Consider the following 20,688-nt stretch of genomic DNA (forward strand, 5'->3'; position numbering starts at 1 on the left):
GCTTTTCCCTAGTGGTGTGGGAGCTGGAGTGATTCCTAGGTGGCTCGCGTCTTTGCAGGAAACCATAATTATGTGTTCAACTCTTTGGACAAATAGGGTCATTGTTAGGCTGGAAACCCAAGTGTTCAGAGAAGTGATCACACACACATTTCTCTGCTTTATTCCTCTTCGCTCATTCTTTCAGGTGTCACGGTGTTGGGGTCTTAAGGCATCTCTAACTTGAGTTTCATACCATTCTAGGTATGTTAGAATCAATTAGGAAACATTGTTTCTTTCTAATATCTAAACAAAAAGGTGTGCCCTGCTAAATTAGCTGCTAGACGTTGGTGTAGCCTGCATTCTTGGAATTTTACATATACAGTATGCTTTTTAGTGGTCTGATAGAAAAAGATATTTGAAAAAATATTTTGTGTGTGGGTGTTTGCCTGCCTATAATCTGTATACCATATGTGTACAATGCCTTGTGGAGGCCAGAAGAGAGCCTCAGATCCCTTGGGACTGGAGCTGCAAATGGTTACAAGCTGCCATGTGGCCACTGGGAATTGAATCCTGGTCCCCTTGGGAGAGCAGCCAGTACTCTTAATATCTGAGATATCTCTGCAGCCCCAGGTTTGGTTTTATGTCGGTTTTTAGTTATAGGCAAAATCTGGCTAGATGTGGTAAGTCACACCTGAAATCTCAGCACTCAGGTGGCTGAGGCAGGAGGTTCATGAGTTTGAGGCTAGGTTGGACTATGTATGTGGTAAGACTGCCCTGGGGGAGGAGGAGGGAGAAAGAAGAAGGAGGAGGAGGAGGAGGAGGAGGAGGAGGAGGAGGAGGAGGAGGAGGAGGAGGGATGTATTATTTTGGGAAGGATGAAGAAGAGAATCTTCTCCAGAGATTGGATGGCTTGAGGTAAAGGCTACGGGACATTCCATGTTGTTGACTGCGGGGTGCCATGTTATGTCACTAAACATGGAAGAAAGTGAATCATTGTCATCATCGTGGGAGTACCTCATCCTGCTGCGTTCAGGTGTGGGAAAGATGGGGACACTTTATTAAAATCTTCCCTGATCTGCCGAGCAGTGGTGACATGCCTTTAATCCCAGCACTCAGGAGGCAGAGGCAGGTAGATCTCTGTGAGTTCAAGGACAGCCTGATCTACAAAATGGGTTCCAGGATAGCCAAGGCTACACAAAGAAACCCTGTCTCTGAAAACAAAAACAAAACAAAATGAAAAATCTTCCCTGACTGATATTTCTCCTTGAACAAGGAAGGGGAGTGACAGGAGCTTTTGAAGAGGTTCTTCACCTCTCCTGTCTCCTAGAGGCCACTGAGTATCATCTACAGAGAGATGGGGCTCACAGAATGGAGACAGGAAACTGTGTGCAAGAGCTGTGTGGTCCCAGGTGCTCTTTTATTGGATGAGAGAGTACGTAGATGTGTTCCTAGAATGCCTCAAGTCATTCTTTAGATGTTAATAACCGGCCCCTTTGGGTAGGTGCATCCTTCTCTTACAAGGTTATGCTTTCTACCCCTCATCCTTGGATCTGTGGGTGGTAATGGCTCCTCTACACTCCTGGTTGGTCCCTGCAGAACCCCTACATGGTCCATGTCATTCAGGAATGGCGCACAACAGGTCCCGAGTTGGTACTTTTCCTGTTCACACGAGGGAGTCCAGGTTACCCTGTGCCTTGGGCCTGTCACATGTGCTTGTAGAAGTGGCCCTTGGTGTTCACTAAAGCCCAAAGCTCATTTCTTCAACGTGTCGTTTGTTTAGAAGACTGTCTGGTCCTCCCTTTCCTAACACCAGTCAAATCCCATCCCATTACAAACTCCTGGGTTAGTTAAATAAATGCTCTTGGTATCTTCCTGTCCCTCGGACAGAATAGACCACAAGGGACTTACTGTCTTCATCACCCTCTTCACGCAAGGATCTTTGCCAAATAAATATAAACTTGAATGCACTTTCTCAACCATCATAAATAACCTCAGTCCCCCTCCGTCAGCAGGGTGGTTTAGCTTTTCCCAGTGTTCACTTTTTTCTCTTCTTTCTCCTGGGGTTTGTTTTGCCTCTATGGAACTTGGCCTTCTTGTTTCCGGGTCCGTTTCTGGAGTCCATCAGTTCTGGGGACCGTGAACTCCCTAGTCATCTCTCCAAGACAATGCTGTGTGCAGGGGAAACAAAATGCTACCAAATCCGAGAGCGCAGCCATCCTGCCCTGGGAAGGAGAGAGAGGCCGGAAGAGGTAGCCTCTGGCCCCAGAGTGGCAGGCCCACAGGTGTGCCGTGGGGGAGCTTTGGGAGCCTGAGCTCACGGAGAGCTGCCGGAGGGGCCAAGTGCCTCTCAACAGCACTTACTAGGAAAAGAACTGCTTTTAATTATGCTAAGGCTATGGTGGGGCCAATATATGCCAGGCATTGTTCCCTGCAGGAGGAAGTAGGTGGTTTTGTTTGGGGACTGGAATTGTATTTTCTTCTCTCTCTCTCTCTTTTTTTTTTTAAATAAGCAAACTTTATTTTCAGTTATCATGTCTGTTTTACCTAAGTGCTTTAGAAATACTCGGTGTGACACGCTCCCCCCACACATCACTTTAAATACCCCTTTTCTTGAGAAAGGTCTGTTAATGAGCCAGGTGTCCTAAAACAAAAGCATGAATTTGTTCTCATGTTGTTCTTGATTGTGAGAATGCCCCACATGCATTTATCTAAGAGGAGCCAGGTGCAAAGAAAAAAAAATTAAATTAGTGGCATGATGCACAGATTGAGGAATAGCTCCCGAGTGATAGGTCACCTCATCATCTGGCGTGTCTTTGGGTCATACATGAGAGATCAGAGGGAGAGGAAGTCAAGCAGGTCTGCTGATGTCACATGGTCACTCTCCTAAGGTCACTGACATCTTTCCCTGCCACCCCATCTGCAAAACCCCTTCCCCACCCGGATGTAACCCTTGAGTATTCATGCCGTAGGCTACAAAGGCTTGCTTTCATAACCTGGTCTTACAGTGGTGTCGCCTGAATGTCCTCATCATGGAGCTGCTTGGGTTATGAATTACATCACAGATGGTGACTGGTACATTCATTTAGACTCCAGTGAGAAGAATTTTTGTGAGGATTTTAAGCAGGCAGCTAACTTGATGCTAACCAGTCATGTTAACCGGAAGGAGACCTTTGCCCTTCCAAAATGTGTTTTCTAAATACTTGTTTTCTTTGCTCTAGGATACTTCTGACTTCGGTGACGTTGTTGTCTATATACTCAATAAACCTACTATTGATCTGTTCCAAGGAAACGGGTAAGCGGAGATGTACAATTTTGTTGAAGGCAGGATGCTCACGGACAATGTGTATTGCGTCATTTACAGTGATCTCTCAATTGTACCTGTTTTTCTAGTTTGGGATCACTTGGTTTTAAAGGCTTCACTGTTTCCTTAGGCCTTGGTGAACCTTGAACAAAGATCCTATGTTTTTCTATCATAGCTTCCAAGGTCTTAAGTAAACAGGCCTTTTATGCCCTTTTGTGCACATTCCAAGGAGAAAATGTTACTCCCAAGGCATTGTGGGAGTGAGCATGCTACCAGGGATACTTCAAGTTTTCTGGGCAATGTAACACCTGAAGTGTTTATTTTCTATCTGGAGACACTGGCTCGTGTTTGGAATACTTTGACTTTTACATTAGCTAAAGCCACCTTGGCCAGCTATTGTATACAGATGACTGGAATGTTTTGTAATAAATTCAGGGTCTAGCCATTGTCTACTTTAAACACTAGTCTTACATGAGGTTGAGCAAAGGTTTAATTATAGCCTGACCCAAATTGCTGCTTGTGAACCTTTTGAAATTATGAACTGCCATCAAGAAGGATAAACTTTCTTTCCTTTTCTTTCTTTCTTTTCTTTCTTTCTTTCTCTCTTTCTTTCTTTCTTTCTTTTTTTTGTGAATTGGTTTAAAAATTTACTGTTTATTGAAATGAGCTGGTTGGCCACTTGAGAATTTTCTACGGCCAAAATTCTCTTCAGGCAGTTTTGTCTGCTTCTCTCTCTGGGCAGCTGCATGTCTTTGAACTGTGTTTACATGTGATGAAAACTCTTAGGTAGTGACTATTAGACGTTCTACGTTTATTGTTATATTTAAAACAGGAGGGATCGATGGGATATTATGAAGATACTTCCCGAGTTTTGAAAAAGCGTTTGACAGTTTCATGCATTTATAGAGTGAATTGTGGTAGTTTTGCCCCCATTTTTCCTCTCTTCTCCACCCCTTCCAACTGGAACCCTTCTCAACAAGCCCGCCCTTGCTTATTTTTGTTTGTGGCCCACTGAATTTAATAGTTTCGGTGGGGGATTGTTTACTGGAGCAAAGGCAACTATGGGGGGACTACACCCACTCAAGAAAACGACCCCTCCTCCCATCATCAATTGCCAGCAGTCCCCCCGGGAAGAGTGGAGCCTCCTGGGACCTCCCGGTTTGTCATCAAATGTTGCTGGGCCCAGTCTTGTGCAGGTTTTGTGCAGACAGCCACATCGGCCGCGAGTTCCTTGGTGTGACAGTTGTGCCATGTCACACATACACCCCTCCCCAGCCTCTGGCTCCACGTTCCTTCCAACCCTTCTTCCATGAAGTTCCCTGAGCCTTGGAGCTGGTAATTAACTAATAAGGCCGAGTGCTCCGCCATCACTTATCCTTAGCACTCTGGCCTGTTACGGGCTTCCACATTACCCACTGTCCCCTACAGATGAAGGCGTCACTCTCAGATGGCGAAACAGGTTGGGGTCAAAGTATGGGTGGGCTTCCCACTTCAAACAGAAGGCAGTTCTCTGTTAGCCTACTCTGTGCAGCACATTCCTTCAGAAGAAATCTTTTTTTTTTTTTGGTCTCAAATACGAGGGCCTTTAAAAATCAAATCTTGATTTTAATATTACATAGCAGATTCCTGGAGTCCATGTGGTGCTCCCCCACCCAGTATGACCCAGTCTTTCCTTGTAATATTTCTGAAGCCAACATGACCAAGGAGGAACGGAACAGTGCTGGTGTCTGACATGTAGACATGTCAAGGTGGTTCAGATGACAGCGCCTTAGCCCTTCTAGTGCCGAGGTGTGAGTGTGAGAAAGGCTCAAAGTCACGTGAAGCGTAGCCCCCAGCGTAAGGAGATGTTCCCTGTCTTGACTCTCGGGGCCTTGTCCTTTCTTATACTGCTGAATTCCATTTGTAAACAGGCTGCATGGTTTATGAGAAGCTGGGAGAACAAGTCTTTGGCACCACGGGGAAGCTGGTGATCTTTGGAGCCACCTCACTACAGAACACTGGCGGTAAGAGCCTGCTTCTCTCATGTGACTTTGCCGGGCGTGGCTGTTACTGGCTTTTCTGGTGCTGGTGGTTGGGTGTCCACATGCCATTTAACGTAATTCAGGCACTCAGAGTCCTGTAGCCTGCGTGGCGCGTGGACAGGGAGGCGGAGGGAGCAGTCAGATGCTGCAGCGGAGCTAATGTTACCTGTGCTCACCGAAGGTGAGCCTGGAGCAGCTGCCCGCTGCTCCTAAACCTTGTTATAGGAGCCGTGGGTATTGTCTTTCTGAACTTGTTCTCATTCTCATTCTCCAGCCATGCTGAGCTACCTCTTCATAGTAAAAAACGAACTTCCTTCCGCCATCAAATTCCTCATGGGAAAGGAGGAGGCATTTTCGTAAGCTCTCGACCTTTTCTTGCTTCTGGTGTGGGATGTAAGGAAACCAATTGCTCCAGTGTTTTTCAACCTGTGGGTCACGACCCCTTTGGAGGTGTCAAATGACACTTTCACAGGGGTCGCATATCAAATATCCTGCATGTCCAATATTTAGATAAATAAATGTATGCATACACACATGCATACATAAATAATATGCCCGGTGGTGGTGGTGGCGCACGCCTTTAATCCCAGCACTTGAGAGGCAGAGGCAGGTGGATCTCTGTGTATTCGAGGCCAGCCTGGTCTACAGAGTAGATTTCAGGACAGCCAGAGCTACAGAGAGAAACCCTGTCTCAAAATGAAACAAAAAAAGTAAATAATAATGATAATAAACAGCTGTATGGTTGGGGGTCACCACAGCATGAGGAACTGTGTTAAAGGTCGCAGCATTAGGAAGGTTGAGAACCCCTGGCTTAAATGAAGGATGGCCAAGTTTTGTTTTATGAAAGTTTTAGAAATAAAATGTTCCTAAGCCTGTTTTTCTTTTCTTGGGGTGGGGGGTGGGGGGCGGGGGGTGGGGGGTGGCACTATAAATGGAAGAAGCATAGAGTCACTTAACTGTGTGTCACCCTGAAAATGGTAGGGAGCCTGGACTCTGTATCTACGTACTGTGAAAGAGAATACATATGGAATATTTTAAACACAGAAGTAGGATATACAAAGAAGAAGGAAGGAAGGAAGGAAGGAAGGAAGGAAGGAAGGAAGAAAAAAGAAAGAAAGAAAGAAAGAAAGAAAGAAAGAAAGAAAGAAAGAAAGAAAGAAAGAAAGAAAGAAAGAAAGAAAGAGAAAACCCTGCCTTCTTTTTTAAAGGAAGTCCATGGCATTTTGGGAGCAAAATTTGCATGAACTGACATCATTCGCAATGTAGCTCACCCCAGGAAGCGCTGCCCGCAACATTTGGCACAGCATTATGTTTGACCCCTCATCTGAGAGTCCTTGACAGCCTCAGTCTCTCCATCTTCCCTCACGGGAAACTGTAAAAGCTGTAGTTCCCCGTGATCTATTCAAGGTCAAATCCAAAGGCTCGGGGAGGGAGGGATGCCTACCTGTGGTGACGCCGTTCTTGCTGGTACCATCCAAACAAAACAAAGGGGACTTTCTCTTTAAATAATTGATAGGACAAGTTGTAATCTGACAGAATGCCACATACGAAGTGGCTTTGAAGCCGCATAAATAATTCCTAGGAATGCCACGTGTAGCCAATGGGAGACAGGAGGGGACGTGCCCCCTCCGTTAGTCACATGAGGATGAGGCGGGTAGTCAAGTAGCGGTGGGTTAAAGTATTTGGTGAATAGTCCTCAAAAAGAAAATAATAGGGCTGGAGAGATGGCTCAGAGGTTAAGAGCACTGACTGCTCTTCCAGAGGTCCTGAGTTCAATTCCCAGCAACCACATGGTGGCTCACAACCATCTGTAATGAGATCTGGTGCCCTCTTCTGGTCATACATGCTGTATACAAAATAAATAAAAAAAAATAAAAAATAAAATAAAAAAATAAAAAAAAAGAAAATAATAAAAGGCAGTGACTGAAAAATCATTAAGATGCATAGTGAAATTTTACATTTGAGGGAAGCAATGTCACTTTCTAATTGGAGACTGTAACCTAGCCACTTCCATGCCTTTCAGAGCCTGGTACGTCGATGGTCGTGTCCTGGTTGTGATGGTAACCTTTGGTATAATTCTCCCGCTGTGTCTCTTGAAGAACCTGGGTGAGCAAAGATCCGGCCTTTATCTCGGGCTCTCTGCTTCCAGATGAATCCAAACCATTAGAAAACGAACACCTTTGCCTGCCTTCAGTAGGATAATAACAAAATAAATCATAAATTGCATCTCTTAATGAGGCCTGATGTTAATGTGAGATTGAAAACATGATGTGGCTTTCCTGAGCCCCTTCCCTGAGCCAGAACTCAGAGGATGGCGGTTCTGGGACTGGAATAGATTCTTAGTGTTTTCAATAGCACGGCTTACAGACTGCCTTAAGAAAAGTCCAGAAAATGGAATTCCCCTAGAAAGTTCCGTTCTTTTTTGTTCCGTGGTTTTGGGGATCAAACTCGGGGCTTTGGGCATGCTACCCAAGTGCTCTACTACTGACTTATACCCCACCCTACTTCCTGTGAGTTCCGAAAACAGGGTCTCCCTTTCAAGTCTGAAACTCAAAATCTTCCCACCTTGGCTGGTCTGTGGTGTTTAATATTCTGGTCATTCATTCTCAGAGATTTCAAATCTAAGATCAAGGCAGAGCACAAGTTACAAATGACAGTTCAGTTCAGAGTGCAGCCAGCCAGTCTCGGTGACTTCACCCACCAAAGGGAGAGAGAGAGAAATGTAAAGTAAAAAAATGGCGGACGATCTCCAAGTCATCCATTTGGTTCTGACATTCGTTTCTACGCTTATATTTGGAGATAAGCATGCCTGGAATTATGGGAATTTCATACAGTGAATAATGAGGCCGGATTTCCATCTCTCCTAAGGCTCTAATCTGCATTTTTAAAATCTGGGCTAATTCAAGGCAAAAGTTTGGATTGATGTTCTCTCAAAAATAATCATGATTCGCAGAAGGTTTTGATTTTTTTTTTTTTTTTTTGGTTTTGGTTTAGCTAAGATTTATCAGAGCTGCACAGTGTATATGAAGTTTATAAGTAGATTTTCTTAACTACTTATTTTTCTGTTCTCTGGATTTCTGTAGGCTTTTCTGTCCCTCTAGTTAGTATAGAGAACGGCCCTTGCCTGGGGACTAAGAATAATGTAGCTCCTGGGAGGCCATCTGCCATCATGGAGGTTGTGGTAACCACCTTTCCCTGGCATTCCAAGAGGAGTGAGACCCTCAAATGCTCTGTTTCAGTGGTTCTCAACCTGTGGGTAGTGACCTCTTGGGAGGAGCAAAGACTCCTTTCACTGGGATCACCTAAGACCATTAAACACACAGATATTTACATTATGATTCATAACAGTAGCAAAATTACAGTTATGAAGTAGCAACGAAAATAATTTTTATGGTTGGGGGTCCCCTTAGCATGAGGAACTATGATAAAGGGTCACAGCATTAGGAAGGTTGAGAACCACTGCTCTGTTTGTTCCCAGAAGCTCACGTCTGCCTGTGTTGGCCTCTTATTGAGAGAGAAGTTTATCAGTAACATTCAGGATTCCCACAGTAGGTGCACAGGAAAGGCTGGGGAGAGGGGCAAGGAGTAAGAAGGTTTAGCACTAGAGACACCCACACAGATAGAGGGCCGAAACTGGGAGGCTCCTTCTTCCCAGATGCTGAGATCTGTGTCCTAGAATGTGCCAGGGATGCCTGGAATCAAAATGCCAAATATAATGCTTTTATTCAAAGCCCTACTATTATTATTCTTTGTGCCAAATAAAATAGCACTACGAAATGATACATCTTGTTTTCATATGGATATGTAGGCATATTGTTGAGGTCCCAAACTATGCTTAAAGCAATATGTACAAGTAATTGATATTTTTAATAATAACTATTCATAATTATATTAATAAAATAGTAATTGATATTTTTTTTTCTTTTTAAAAAGGGTATCTTGGCTACACTAGTGGATTTTCCTTGAGCTGTATGGTTTTTTTCCTAATAGTGGTAAGTTCTGATTGAAGCAATTCCTGTGGTTCTGATGTTATTCAAAATGCTGTAATAGTTATTCATGATTTGGTCTTAATACAATCTCCGTTGATTGCGTTTCTCAATACCAGGTTATCTACAAGAAATTTCAAATTCCATGCATGAATGTAGAACAAAACTCAACAATAAGTGCCAATGTAACTGACATGTGTACGCCAAAATACGTTACCTTCAACTCAAAGGTAAGTTTAAAAACAAACATGAGCATTTTTATTAAGGGCAATATTTCTTGTGCTTGTTGTAATCACCTGTTAGGATATATTCATCTTCAAGAGAAGACACAACACTGTTCCTCTGTATTTTACAATCCATTCATATACCTTTGAGAAACACACAGCACTATTGCACACACACACACACACACACACACACACACACACACACACACACGCTCAAAGTCACACCCTCTATCTGGTTTAGGACAGTCTCTCTGGGTAGTGGTCTCCACATCTCTCTTCCTCTGTGGCGCTGCCTTGGGCTTTGATTCATCATGCCCTCAGCCCACTGCTGCTGTGTAGAGGTGTTGGAGTGAACACCACAGATGGGCACTCTGAAGACCTTCATACTGTTGGGGTTCAGTTAGCAGCCTGGGAGACAGTAGCAACCTCTGCATTCAGTCATACAGGTTGGAATCCTCAGGGGGGCTTCCAACTGCCCGCATGAAAATGAGGGTCCTGTGTTTGTATCTCAGGGTTCCCACTGGAAGGTGCCTGGTACAGTTAGAGCATGCCATATGTTACTGGAAAGGGAAACTTTCTTTCTCTCGGGTGTTTTTGGTTTTGTTTTTGTTTAAGAAGCTGGGCACCTTTGATCCCAGGATGTGGGAGGCAGAGGCAAGTGGATCTCTGAGTTAGAGGACAGCCTGGACTATACAAAGAAACCATGTCTTGAAAAAAACAAAAAAAAAGAAGAAGAAGAAGAAGAAGAGGAGGAGAAGCAGGAGCAGCTGGGTTTGGCTGTTTAAAAAATATCTCTTCCAAGAAAATTAATAGATCTCTTTCTTTATTGATTCTAAAAAAAAAAGCCAAAGTAGTAAGCTGTGGGACTAATTTTTTTCTAGATATCGTCTTTTTTTGTTTATCTATTTATTTATGTATTTGTTTGTTTATTTATCTATTTATTGAGACAGGGTCTTACTATGTATCCCTGGCTGTCCTAGAACTCAATATGTAGACTAAGCTGGCCTTGAACTCAGGGATCTGCCTGCCTCTGGGTCCCGAGTGCAGAGATTGAAGGCGTGCGCCACTGTGCTCAACTTAGATGCCTTCTTTTTAAGTATGTAGTGGGCAAGTCACCTCAGTTAGTGAAGGACGTCGGAGAATAGCAATGCCCTGCCCTTTGCTGTCGGTTGCCATACAGACCCGAGTACCGGGCTACTGCGGCACGAACATGGGAACATGGCGCAGATGTGCTGGGATGTTTGACGCTCACCCTGGGGGCCGGGTCCAAAGCCCTTCTGTCCGAAGGGCCCTGTGGCTCCACTAGATGAACCTTTGTGGGAAAGCTGCTTTCATTTGGGGACCAAAACCCTCCCAATAACCTCGTCATCCCAGGATCCTGGGGAAACAGGCTGAATATGACGGCTCAGGAATACGACGGCTGTGTCATTTTTGTCGTAGAAATGTCTCTCCTGAACGTCTTCTTTTTCCCTGCGAATAGACGGTGTATGCTCTGCCCACCATTGCGTTTGCGTTTGTCTGCCACCCATCTGTCCTGCCGATCTACAGCGAGCTCAAAGAGTAAGATCCGTTGCGTTTTCATGCCTCGTCCTTTATTGCCCACCTCCTACTAACGGCCAAGTTCTGTGTGAGAGTAGACAGGGATTCCTCACCCGTGTCCATGTTTGCTGCATTCTTGAGCAAGCTCTGTGTTAAGGAAACTCTGAAATCTGCAATATTTTTAGCTATAAGTAAGAAAGCGACAAGCCATGTAGCCTTAATTAGTTATTTGTGTGTGTGTGTGTGTGTGTGTGTGTGTGTGTGTGGTTGTACGGGCACCACACTTGCACACACTCAGGTTCTGTCATGGTCCCTATCTTATTCCCTTGAGACAGAATCTAACTAAGTTGGCAGCCAGCAAGTACCACCTTCCACCCTCCCACCCCACCCTCCATCCCCCACCCCCAAGCACTGGGGTTACAGGCATGCTCCCACCCCATCCCCACCCTCCATCCCCCACCCCCAAGCACTGGGGTTACAGTCATGCTCCCACCCCATCCCCACCCTCCACCCCCTACCCTCCACTCCCCACCCCCCAAGCACTGGGGTTACAGGCATGCTCCCACTCCATCCCCACCCTCCACCCCCACCCCCAAGCACTGGGGTTACAGGCATGCTCCCACCCCATCCCCACCCTCCACCCCCCACCCCCAAGCACTGGGGTTACAGGCATGCTCCCACCCCATCCCCACCCTCCACCCCCCACCCCCAAGCACTGGGGTTCAGGCATGCTCCCACCCCATCCCCACCCTCCACCCCCCACCCCCAAGCACTGGGGTTCAGGCATGCTCCCACCCCATCCCCACCCTCCACCCCCCACCCCCAAGCACTGGGGTTCAGGCATGCTCCCACCCCATCCCCACCCTCCACCCCCCACCCCCAAGCACTGGGGTTACAGGCATGCTCCCACCCCATCCCCACCCTCCACCCCCCACCCTCCACCCCCCACCCCCAAGCACTGGGGTTCAGGCAGGCATGCTCTGTTAGGCCAGCTTTTCACTTGGTGTCTGGGAACCTGAATTCAAGCCGTTCTGCTTACACAGCAGGTGCCCTTAGCCACCAAGTCCCCTCCTGGCACCCCCGATTCCCAAACGTGGGCTTTTTAGCTAGTTTTTTTCTCTAAACACCGTGTTATTTAGGAGTTCAACTATCTACACTGAGTTTTGCTTACTCGGGGTTGTTTTGTAAGTGAATTTGTTGTTTTTAAGTCAGGATCTTGCTTATTAGGAAGCCCAGGCTACCCTCAAGCTCACAATCCCCCTGTCTCAGCGTCCCTGGTAGTACGCTACCACACTGCCTTCCGGTGGCCTTATCTTCTTCGTTGTCTCAGAGAGGGCTAAAGGCCTGCTTCTGAATTCCTTGAGTGTTCTCCTTTCATCCCACTAGACCCACACTACGTAAAGGTTGTCACCCCCGTAGTCTTCAGTTCAGAAGAAGGGTGTAATATGCTGCTTGTTCCCATTTTGATGTATCCTTAGCACATGGCACTGAGTTTCCTGTTCAGTCTTTATCTTTCCTATTTAACTGACACACGGCTAAATTTTGAAGTGCCTTCCTCTATGTATACACACCTTGTTCTTCCCCGATGGCCCTAAACTTAGAGAATTTAAGTGTATCTTTATGTATATATATACATATTCAGTTGAGGATCAGTATTTGGTTTGTGACTCTCCCAGTGTTCCTGTTCTCCAGACTCCCCATGACACCTCAGCTATCCGCCAGCCTAACCGGATGCTGTGACTGGCACAGAGCCACACAGGTTGTAGAGTCGCTGTTTGAGCGGGCCAGCTTGAAGGGTCATGAAGCCTGATCTGAGAGCCAGGGCCTGCCACCCTCTGAGCCGAGACCTCTTGACTCCTCAGAGGTAGGCAAAGCGCAGCTGTGGCCCTGAGGCTGAGCCAGGCTGAGCAGGACCCATACAGCAGACCTGGGGTCAGGTTCTACCTCCGAGACTGGGAGAACAACACTTGAATCTTTCTGTTCATGGTACAGAAATTTTTCTGCAGCATGGGAAATCAAATATTTTTTAAAAATTCCACCTTCCAGATAAGAAGTGGCTATGTTTTAAAAAGCACCTGGAAGGGCACTCCTGAGTTATCCAGGGCTAGACGCTGCCTGCAAGCACCCATTTGTTATTAAAGAATTATCTAAAAACCACATCACTCAGGGGGTCAGCTGAGCTGGTCAGGGAATATACCAGCCCGAGAGGAGGGAACTTAAGCTAGTCTCTGGCTCAGGTTGAACTCTGTCAATTTGAATCAGCAATATATATTTTTTAATTCCTTGGTCTTTGTTTTTAGCCGATCACAGAAAAAAATGCAGATGGTTTCCAATATTTCCTTCTTTGCCATGTTTGTGATGTACTTCCTGACCGCCATCTTTGGGTACTTGACATTTTATGGTAAGTAACTTCCCCTGGTGAGTGCCTGTCTGTATTTAAAAATAACAGGAAAAACCAATACTGAAGTCACTTCACATTGAAGCCAAAGGGTACAACGAAAGGGTCTACGTTTTCTGTTTTGTTTCATGGTGTTTTTTTATTTCCTCATAGCAAAGGGCGATGGCTCCTTCCATACTCATTCAGGCTGCACAATAGAATAATCACTGAGAAATAATATATTTTCTTCTCGAGCTTTTTCTTCTTCAGAGAAATTGTATTTTAGAAGCATGCCATCTTAGGAAAATTTAAAATGACATCAGAGAAGGCTTTCCTACTTGACACTGAAAATTGGGTCGGATTCCATTAATAGAAGAGAGAGAGAGAGAGAGAGAGAGAGAGAGAGAGAGAGAGAGAGAGAGAGAAGCCGAAAGTGAGAAAAAAAGCCGAGCCCACACTCCTGACACTCAGCGTTAATTAAAAATAAAGCAGCTAATTGTTCGCTGGGACTTGGTGCCCCACAGCGAAGGACAGCGGTGACTTAGCAATGAACGCTGAGAAAGAAAGTGTGTTCCGTCTGTGCTGCTGACCCTGTCGGGGTAGTGGTGGCTTTTCCTGCCCTGGCGTCTCATGCGATGACCCTGCAGCTTTGTGTAACCCTTAATAGTAGTGTAAGAACGATTGAAGTTGACTTTACCGTCTTTTCTATTAAATGCTTCGTTAGGACTCCCCCAACACACACACCATAAAAATAAACAAAATCTAAACACATGTACAGATTAGTTCAGCTTGGAAGAAAGGTTATTGATTTCATAAGCACTAGAGGATGGTACCTGCCTGAGGAGTTCATAACCACTGCCTTTCGTTTTAGTAGAAATGCTGTTAGGAGGAGGTTTCTCGCGTCACAGGGCTGGTGGGTGAGGGGAGAGAGGAGAGCTGATAGTCGAGGCCTGAGTCACCTTGTTCCGTTAGGAGTCCTCTTTGTATATTCATTTTGTCACCTGTAGTAGAACACTGGGTCCTTTTGTACGATTAGGGGGTGACAGCTCAGCTATTGATAGATATGCATTTCAAGTAAAGAAAATTAAATCTAAAGAGATTTTTACTGTAATCTCCAGTCCTGTTTCAGAAGTGGACAGAGACTGGTTACAGTCTGAATTCCTTGCCCACAACCTTGAGAACAGGTGTAGGGGGAAGCCCTGGAGGGAGAGAGTCACAAGGGGGCAGGCACTTGTCAAGAGAGTGAGCCTTTGCCATCACAGGATCCACAGCCTTTGAAATGACACTTCTTACAGTTGGGAGTGGAGGAGGATCCAAGGAGCCCGGGCACTAAAGACGGTTTTGTGAGAGCCATGAACATGAAGGGGAGATTCGCTCCCTAGGGTGGTTGACTGACTTACCCTCTGCTGCTTGGCCCCTGGAAAGTTGAGTTACAGGGAGCGAGCGAGATGGAAGGAGAGATGTTTGTGTGGCTCATAGTTCCTGCAGGGAGATGGGCAGTCTTTGGTATGAGCTCCCAGTGTGGAAAGTCAGGTACAAAGGGCTTTAGGCTTCCCGTGTGTGTGTGTGTGTGTGTGTGTGTGTGTGTGTGTGTGTGTGTGTGTGTGTTAGCACAAATGAGGCCTTCCACACCAGGCAGCTTTGTCTGTCTAGTGGTGACTTCAGACCCCTTTTAGCTAACAGTGCATGTGCAGTAACCGTATCTCACTTGAATTTCTAGATTGTTGTAGTAGACGCTTCCAAGCCTTGCCCCTCGTTGCTCTTTATGGAGGCTTGGCTGCTTAGGGGAGCTGTCGTTGTTAAGCAATGCTCCAGTTGCCTTTAAAAGCCCTCTGACGCTCCTTCGTTTCAGAAAAGGTGCAGTCAGACCTCCTTCACAAGTACGACATTCACAAGGGCGACATTCTCATCCTGACCGTGCGGCTGGCTGTCATCGTGGCCGTCATCCTCACCGTGCCCGTCTTATTCTTCACGGTAAGTAAAGGGCCTCGGGGTAACAGGAGAAACGCTGGCCTCTGGACTTCCTTTCTGACGCCAGGATCCAGTTTCCAGAGAAGGCCCGCCGTAGGTGGCCTTTCTGGTCATCGATCAACACTTGGCTCAGCCCAAGTCTCTACCTCGTAGGCAGCGAGTGGGATCCTTACGTTAGCGTAGCGTGGAGGGGCTGGATCCCCCCATTCTCATCTTCCTCTTTTTACAAGAATACCGATAGAGTGGCTGCCTCTCTGTCTCACCTTACCGCAGAGACCACCCAGGTGGATATTAGCCCACCCAAAAGGAAAGCTTACTGGGTCATACAGGAGGAGCCTAACAGTTGGAGTCAAGCCCCCATATACCTTCAGACTGTTACGCCAGCTCTAAGTTTGCCGAGCGTTAAGAAAACTCTTGACAAATTCCATGCACCAGTAAATAATTCAGCTTTCCGCTGAGAGCGGAGGGTCGGCAAACGCCTGGAGCCCTCGGGGGTTTCTGCTTTCCCTGCAGGTTCGCTCGTCCTTATTTGAACTGGCCAAGAAGACCAAGTTCCACTTGTGCCGCCACGTCTTGGTGACCGTCATACTCTTGGTGATTATCAACTTGTTGGTCATCTTCATTCCCTCCATGAAGGATATATTTGGAGTCGTAGGTACGGTGGTCTGGTCGCTTTACGGCACAAGGGAGCCGCTTATGGTTAAAGCTTGGAAATAACGGCCCTGAACGATTGTCTCCTCCGTTTACAGGAGTAACATCTGCTAATATGCTCATCTTCATTCTCCCGTCGTCACTTTACCTAAAAATCACAAACCAGGACGGAGACAAAGGCACTCAACGGATCTGGGTATGTCTCTTGCCAGCCACTCTAATATTTCTGGTTAGTCAGTCTCCCAGCTAGACTTGCAGGTAACGGTCTCCTCACGTTGCCCACGTCGAAGGGAGCATCAACCCCTTAGATTTCCCCTGGGGAGAGCCAGAGCTTCAAATCTGGACCCTTTCCATCCTCACAGTAGCTTTCCCAGTTGTGGCTCTGAGTGGGCCTTGCCTGTGTTCTCACCCCGGGCACGGCCAGCTGAGGAATGGATGTTTGCACCCCGGCGTCTCTGGAGAGTAGCGCCTTGTCTTTAGCGAGACGGGAAGTGCACAAGCACTCAGAAGATTTTGATGCTATCTACCGTTCCCGGACGGCTTCTTACCACGTGCCTCCCTTGCACAGCTCAGGGCACAGGCGATGTGTTACATACAAAGTGTCGGGAGTTAGCACAGAGGGTCTTTTCATGATCTGACGGGTGCTTTGGAGCAAGCAGATGTGGATTCAGAACTGCCTTTCTGTGTTGGGATCGTTGCTTGTGGATCTGGTGACATTCAAGGACACGTTGAGGGTGGTGTGCTTGGAGAGCGAGGGGAACAGGGGTAGAAGGGCTCAGTCCTGTCTGGAGTATCTTTTTGCTTGGCCTTGGAGAAGGCTTCTCAGCTGCCTCCCAGATACGCAGGCCCTGCAGTCACCTACGTCACCCTAGTCTAGGGACCCAGAGGAGAGGCAAACAAGAGTCTGTTCACTGTGCACTTTGGAGCGGGGTTAATGCTGGTAGAACCCCAGTTCCCCAAGAGACTTAAAGCCATGAGTCCCAAATCCTCTAGCCCTATGCGGAGAGTCCTCACAGGGTAGTGAAACCCCCTCAGACGAAAGCTACAAATAGCAGAGTCCTGTTGTCCTCGAGTTCTCTAGGTTCTCCAGTCCTGCTCCCAAAGTAAAACTGGGTCTCCCAAAGTGTGCTGAATGGGAGCTCTGTTTGGCTAGGAAGAGCAGAGTGTTAGACCCACCAGCCCCACCACTTACCATCCTTTCCTTAGCTCTGTCTCCCCTCCAGTTTTCAGGCCAGCCCCTGGCTCTCAAGAGCCCTCCACCCCACCCCGGCAAAGTTCGACATCAAGGCCAAGCTATGTGTAAGCTAATATTTCCCGGGTGCTGGACTGTCTGATCCATTTGTGACCTTCATCAACCTTTCAAGTAACTTAGTTTTGCCCTGTTCCCGGATACAATGAGATCAAGTCAACATGTGTTACACTCTTACCAACAGAAACATTTGCTTCTCAGGAACATTGAGGGTTGGTAGGTAATGGCCAACAAAATGGCCTAGATATATTTCCATGGCTGGCTTGGAACTCCTATATAGACCAGGCTAGCCTGGAACCCACAGAGATCTGCCTGCCCTTGCCTCCCGAGTGCTGAGACTAAAGGCGTGTGTTACCACACCCGGCTCATTAGGTTGTAATCTTTTTAGAGAGGAAGTCTTAAGGAGACCCAGTCATTTGTAGCGTGGACACACCCGAGGTGACCCAGATGACAAAGTGTAAAGTGTAGAGGACCAGGGCTGCTTGCCCTTCACCCATCCTTGCAGGACCACATTCCCCCAGTTTTAGAAGAAAGTCTTCAAAGTTCAGCCACGGTTGTAATGAACTCCCAAAAACCCCGGGGCACAAAGGAGGAGAGCAGAGAGTTCTACTCTTCCTCCTCCGGGTACACATGGAAAAGGTTGGCTACACCAGAAATAACCCGTGTTTTGTCCTGCAGGCGGCCCTTTTCTTGGCGCTGGGGGTCCTGTTCTCCTTGATCAGCATCCCGCTGGTCATCTACGACTGGGCTTGCTCATCTGGCAGTGACGATGGCCACTGAGACCAGCCGGGGAAAGCCAGCACCTGCTCCCGCCCATCTCTTCACCGCCCATCAGCAATCCTTTGCCACTTCTTTTGCGAGTTTACGGACAGACAGAGAGGCACACAACAACACCGGGGTTGTGACACGGAGACCCGCTTCCAGCATGACTGTGGCCTCCCGGGACATCCACGTAGGGACGGTGGATTTTATCTTTTGCAGATTTCATGCCGTCACCAATATTTCCCTCTCCTTACTGTGTTTTGTGGCTTCTGCTTAGTCTCTTAGAACTTTGAAAACATGATCATCAGGTGTATTCATTTGTTAGACACCAAGGTTCTGAAATCGTTTTCCTACTGATGTTCCTGCTCACGCTATCTGTATCTTTTTAGAAGAGAAAATAATCTTGAATTGTATATATTTATTTTGCTTTACAGAAAAAAAAAGGTTTCAGGAAAAAAAAAAGGTTTCACAAATCCTTTGCCTATTTTGGTTAACATAGCACACAGGGGTAATCCTTTGAGAGACACTTGAGTGCCATTGCTGCATCTGAGCATGCCCAATATTTGAGGCGGCTCTGATCACCCAACATGGGCTGTCCTGGACCTGATGGTACTCCATCATGCTCCCACATGGAGCTATTTCCTGGGAGTGTCTGTGGCTGGGAAGGGGTGGGCACGGCACTTGTGGGAAGATATTAAAATGTGCATTTGGGAGAGATCACAAATGAAGTCTTGTTTTCCCCCCCTTGTCATCTGGTATCACAGTTACTCTAGGCTGAGTCACCTGCGTGGGGTCCCATGGCCCCCCTAGTGACGAATGAGACTGCCCAAAATGCCTAAGGAAATGTTCCCGATGCAGACAGCCTCAGTCTACACCCATTATTATTGAAGGGGGAGAAGATTTGTTGGTTTATATGCCCAGCAGCATTTAGTCATGTCCACCAGCTTTTTGCAACAGAGAATAATGTGTACCTAAGGATGACCGAGGGTAGGTAGGCCATCCTCTTTTATACTGGGTACTTTACTTTAGGGGAGTCTTTAAAAGACGTGTTTTATATCTATAAATCTAGGTTATTACAAATAACAGGATTTTTGTACCTTAAATAAGCCTCATTTCTATTCTCCATTAACTCTCCATCCCATCTTGAAAGTAAACCTTCTGAGACAGTCTTTGTGGAGAGCTTCTGAAGTCACTGTGTCCTCTCTTGTCCCTGCTGGGGAAGACAAGTGGCTCTTCTCCATCTGTGTTTCTCCCGTGTGTCCTGTTACTGCCTCTTCTATGTGACCCACGCAGGAGGGCAGGGTGGCTTGTACTCTCTCCCTGGCCCCTCCCAAGGGGAGCAGAGAGAAACGACAGCTTTGGACGTGGCAGCGAGGGAACCCAGAGCAGCATGTCCTGCTGGTGGGCACACCCATGGCTGCCCATAGCTTGGCTGCAGTAGGAAGTGCATGGGCTCTGTGACCACTCTCTGCAGACAGGGCTTGTCCTGCAGTCAGGTGTATTCTGGTTGCATTTTCAGATTATATATATACTGAGCACAGATTTCTTACCTGGAGACAGGTAGAATCGGACACAGAGAGTCAGCAGAGGACCCAGACACTCAGCTGTAGACACTGTTCCTACTGACTGAAATCCCCAAAGGTCTTTGGGAAGGCATCTCCTGAGAGTTACACCCAGAGATGTCCCTTCATATACTGAGGTCCCACAGATAAGGTAGGCATCCAAGTGCCTGCCACCATCCTCTTGGGGAAGAAGGAAAAGCTACTTCCTACATTATGTCATCACCTTGGTCTAGTGTTTCAGAGTTCTGTCCATGTCAAGTTTGGGCAGCTGGACACAGGGGCCTAGACAGGAAAAGGGCAAAACCCACAGCAGCCTCTGCCCTTTGTGGAAATGCTTTCCATGTCACAGAGAATGATAGATGATTCGCCAACCTATGTAGCTTGTTTGGCACTGTTTAAAAAATACATTGATTCAGTTTGCCCACTATTCTACCCTCTTTCCTCATTCTGTAACCATTTCATTCATTTTACATTCATGAAGTGAATTCAAAAACCGTCATTAACTCTGGGATGTGTTGTGATTTGGGATCTCTGGATTTTATGTGTTGGTAAAACTAATGTATTATTTACAGTATATTTATTTGCAGGAAGCACATTGTTGTTGATGTCTGTGATATGTGGGGGTTTTTTGTTTTGTTTTTTAAGCTCCTTTATGTGTGTACCTGAGTTTGTTTGAATGTTATAGACCTCACTGTCATTTGTCAGGTACCACAGATTAATCCCATGGTGTCTGTGGTATTCCCTGTATACTCCTCTTACTCTTGCTCAGAATAATGAACTGGTAGCCAAAACATACCTGTATCACAGATGTTAGGTAGAACAGCACAGTCAAATGCAATAGACATTTTCCTGCTCAATGAGTAGACTCGGGAGTAGTAGGCCTTTGCCACAGGAAGCAGTGCTTTCCTTTGGCACATAGGATCTTCACACTGCTGACCAGGGCCAGTTCCATCCTTTGGGTAAAGAACTGTTCTCTGGCTAGTGTCACACAGACTACTGTAGATTCCTAGCTTAGTGTTGCTGGTTAGAAGTAGTTAGCAGAGTGTATGCAGAAAGAACACCC

The 20,688-nt window shown here is 46.6% G+C and overlaps 1 protein-coding gene across 1 annotated transcript in view; it reads left to right on the plus strand.

The window, feature by feature from the left end:
* The window catches only part of Slc38a1 (solute carrier family 38 member 1), a 64,655-nt gene extending 44,437 nt beyond the window's left edge, over positions 1-20,218 (plus strand). Inside the window, exons 5-16 of the mRNA XM_059247384.1 lie at positions 3,198-3,271; positions 5,191-5,283; positions 5,576-5,657; positions 7,325-7,407; positions 9,235-9,293; positions 9,407-9,517; positions 10,995-11,074; positions 13,354-13,454; positions 15,283-15,404; positions 15,915-16,056; positions 16,151-16,248; positions 17,980-20,218. Coding sequence (XP_059103367.1) covers positions 3,198-3,271; positions 5,191-5,283; positions 5,576-5,657; positions 7,325-7,407; positions 9,235-9,293; positions 9,407-9,517; positions 10,995-11,074; positions 13,354-13,454; positions 15,283-15,404; positions 15,915-16,056; positions 16,151-16,248; positions 17,980-18,081 — 1,147 coding nt within the window. The 3' untranslated portion in view covers positions 18,082-20,218. The remainder of the gene's footprint in view (positions 1-3,197; positions 3,272-5,190; positions 5,284-5,575; positions 5,658-7,324; positions 7,408-9,234; positions 9,294-9,406; positions 9,518-10,994; positions 11,075-13,353; positions 13,455-15,282; positions 15,405-15,914; positions 16,057-16,150; positions 16,249-17,979) is intronic.
* Positions 20,219-20,688: the final 470 nt, after the last annotated feature.

The sequence above is a fragment of the Peromyscus eremicus genome, chromosome 20 (genome assembly GCF_949786415.1).
Source record: "Peromyscus eremicus chromosome 20, PerEre_H2_v1, whole genome shotgun sequence".
Classification (NCBI taxonomy): Eukaryota; Metazoa; Chordata; class Mammalia; order Rodentia; family Cricetidae; genus Peromyscus; species Peromyscus eremicus.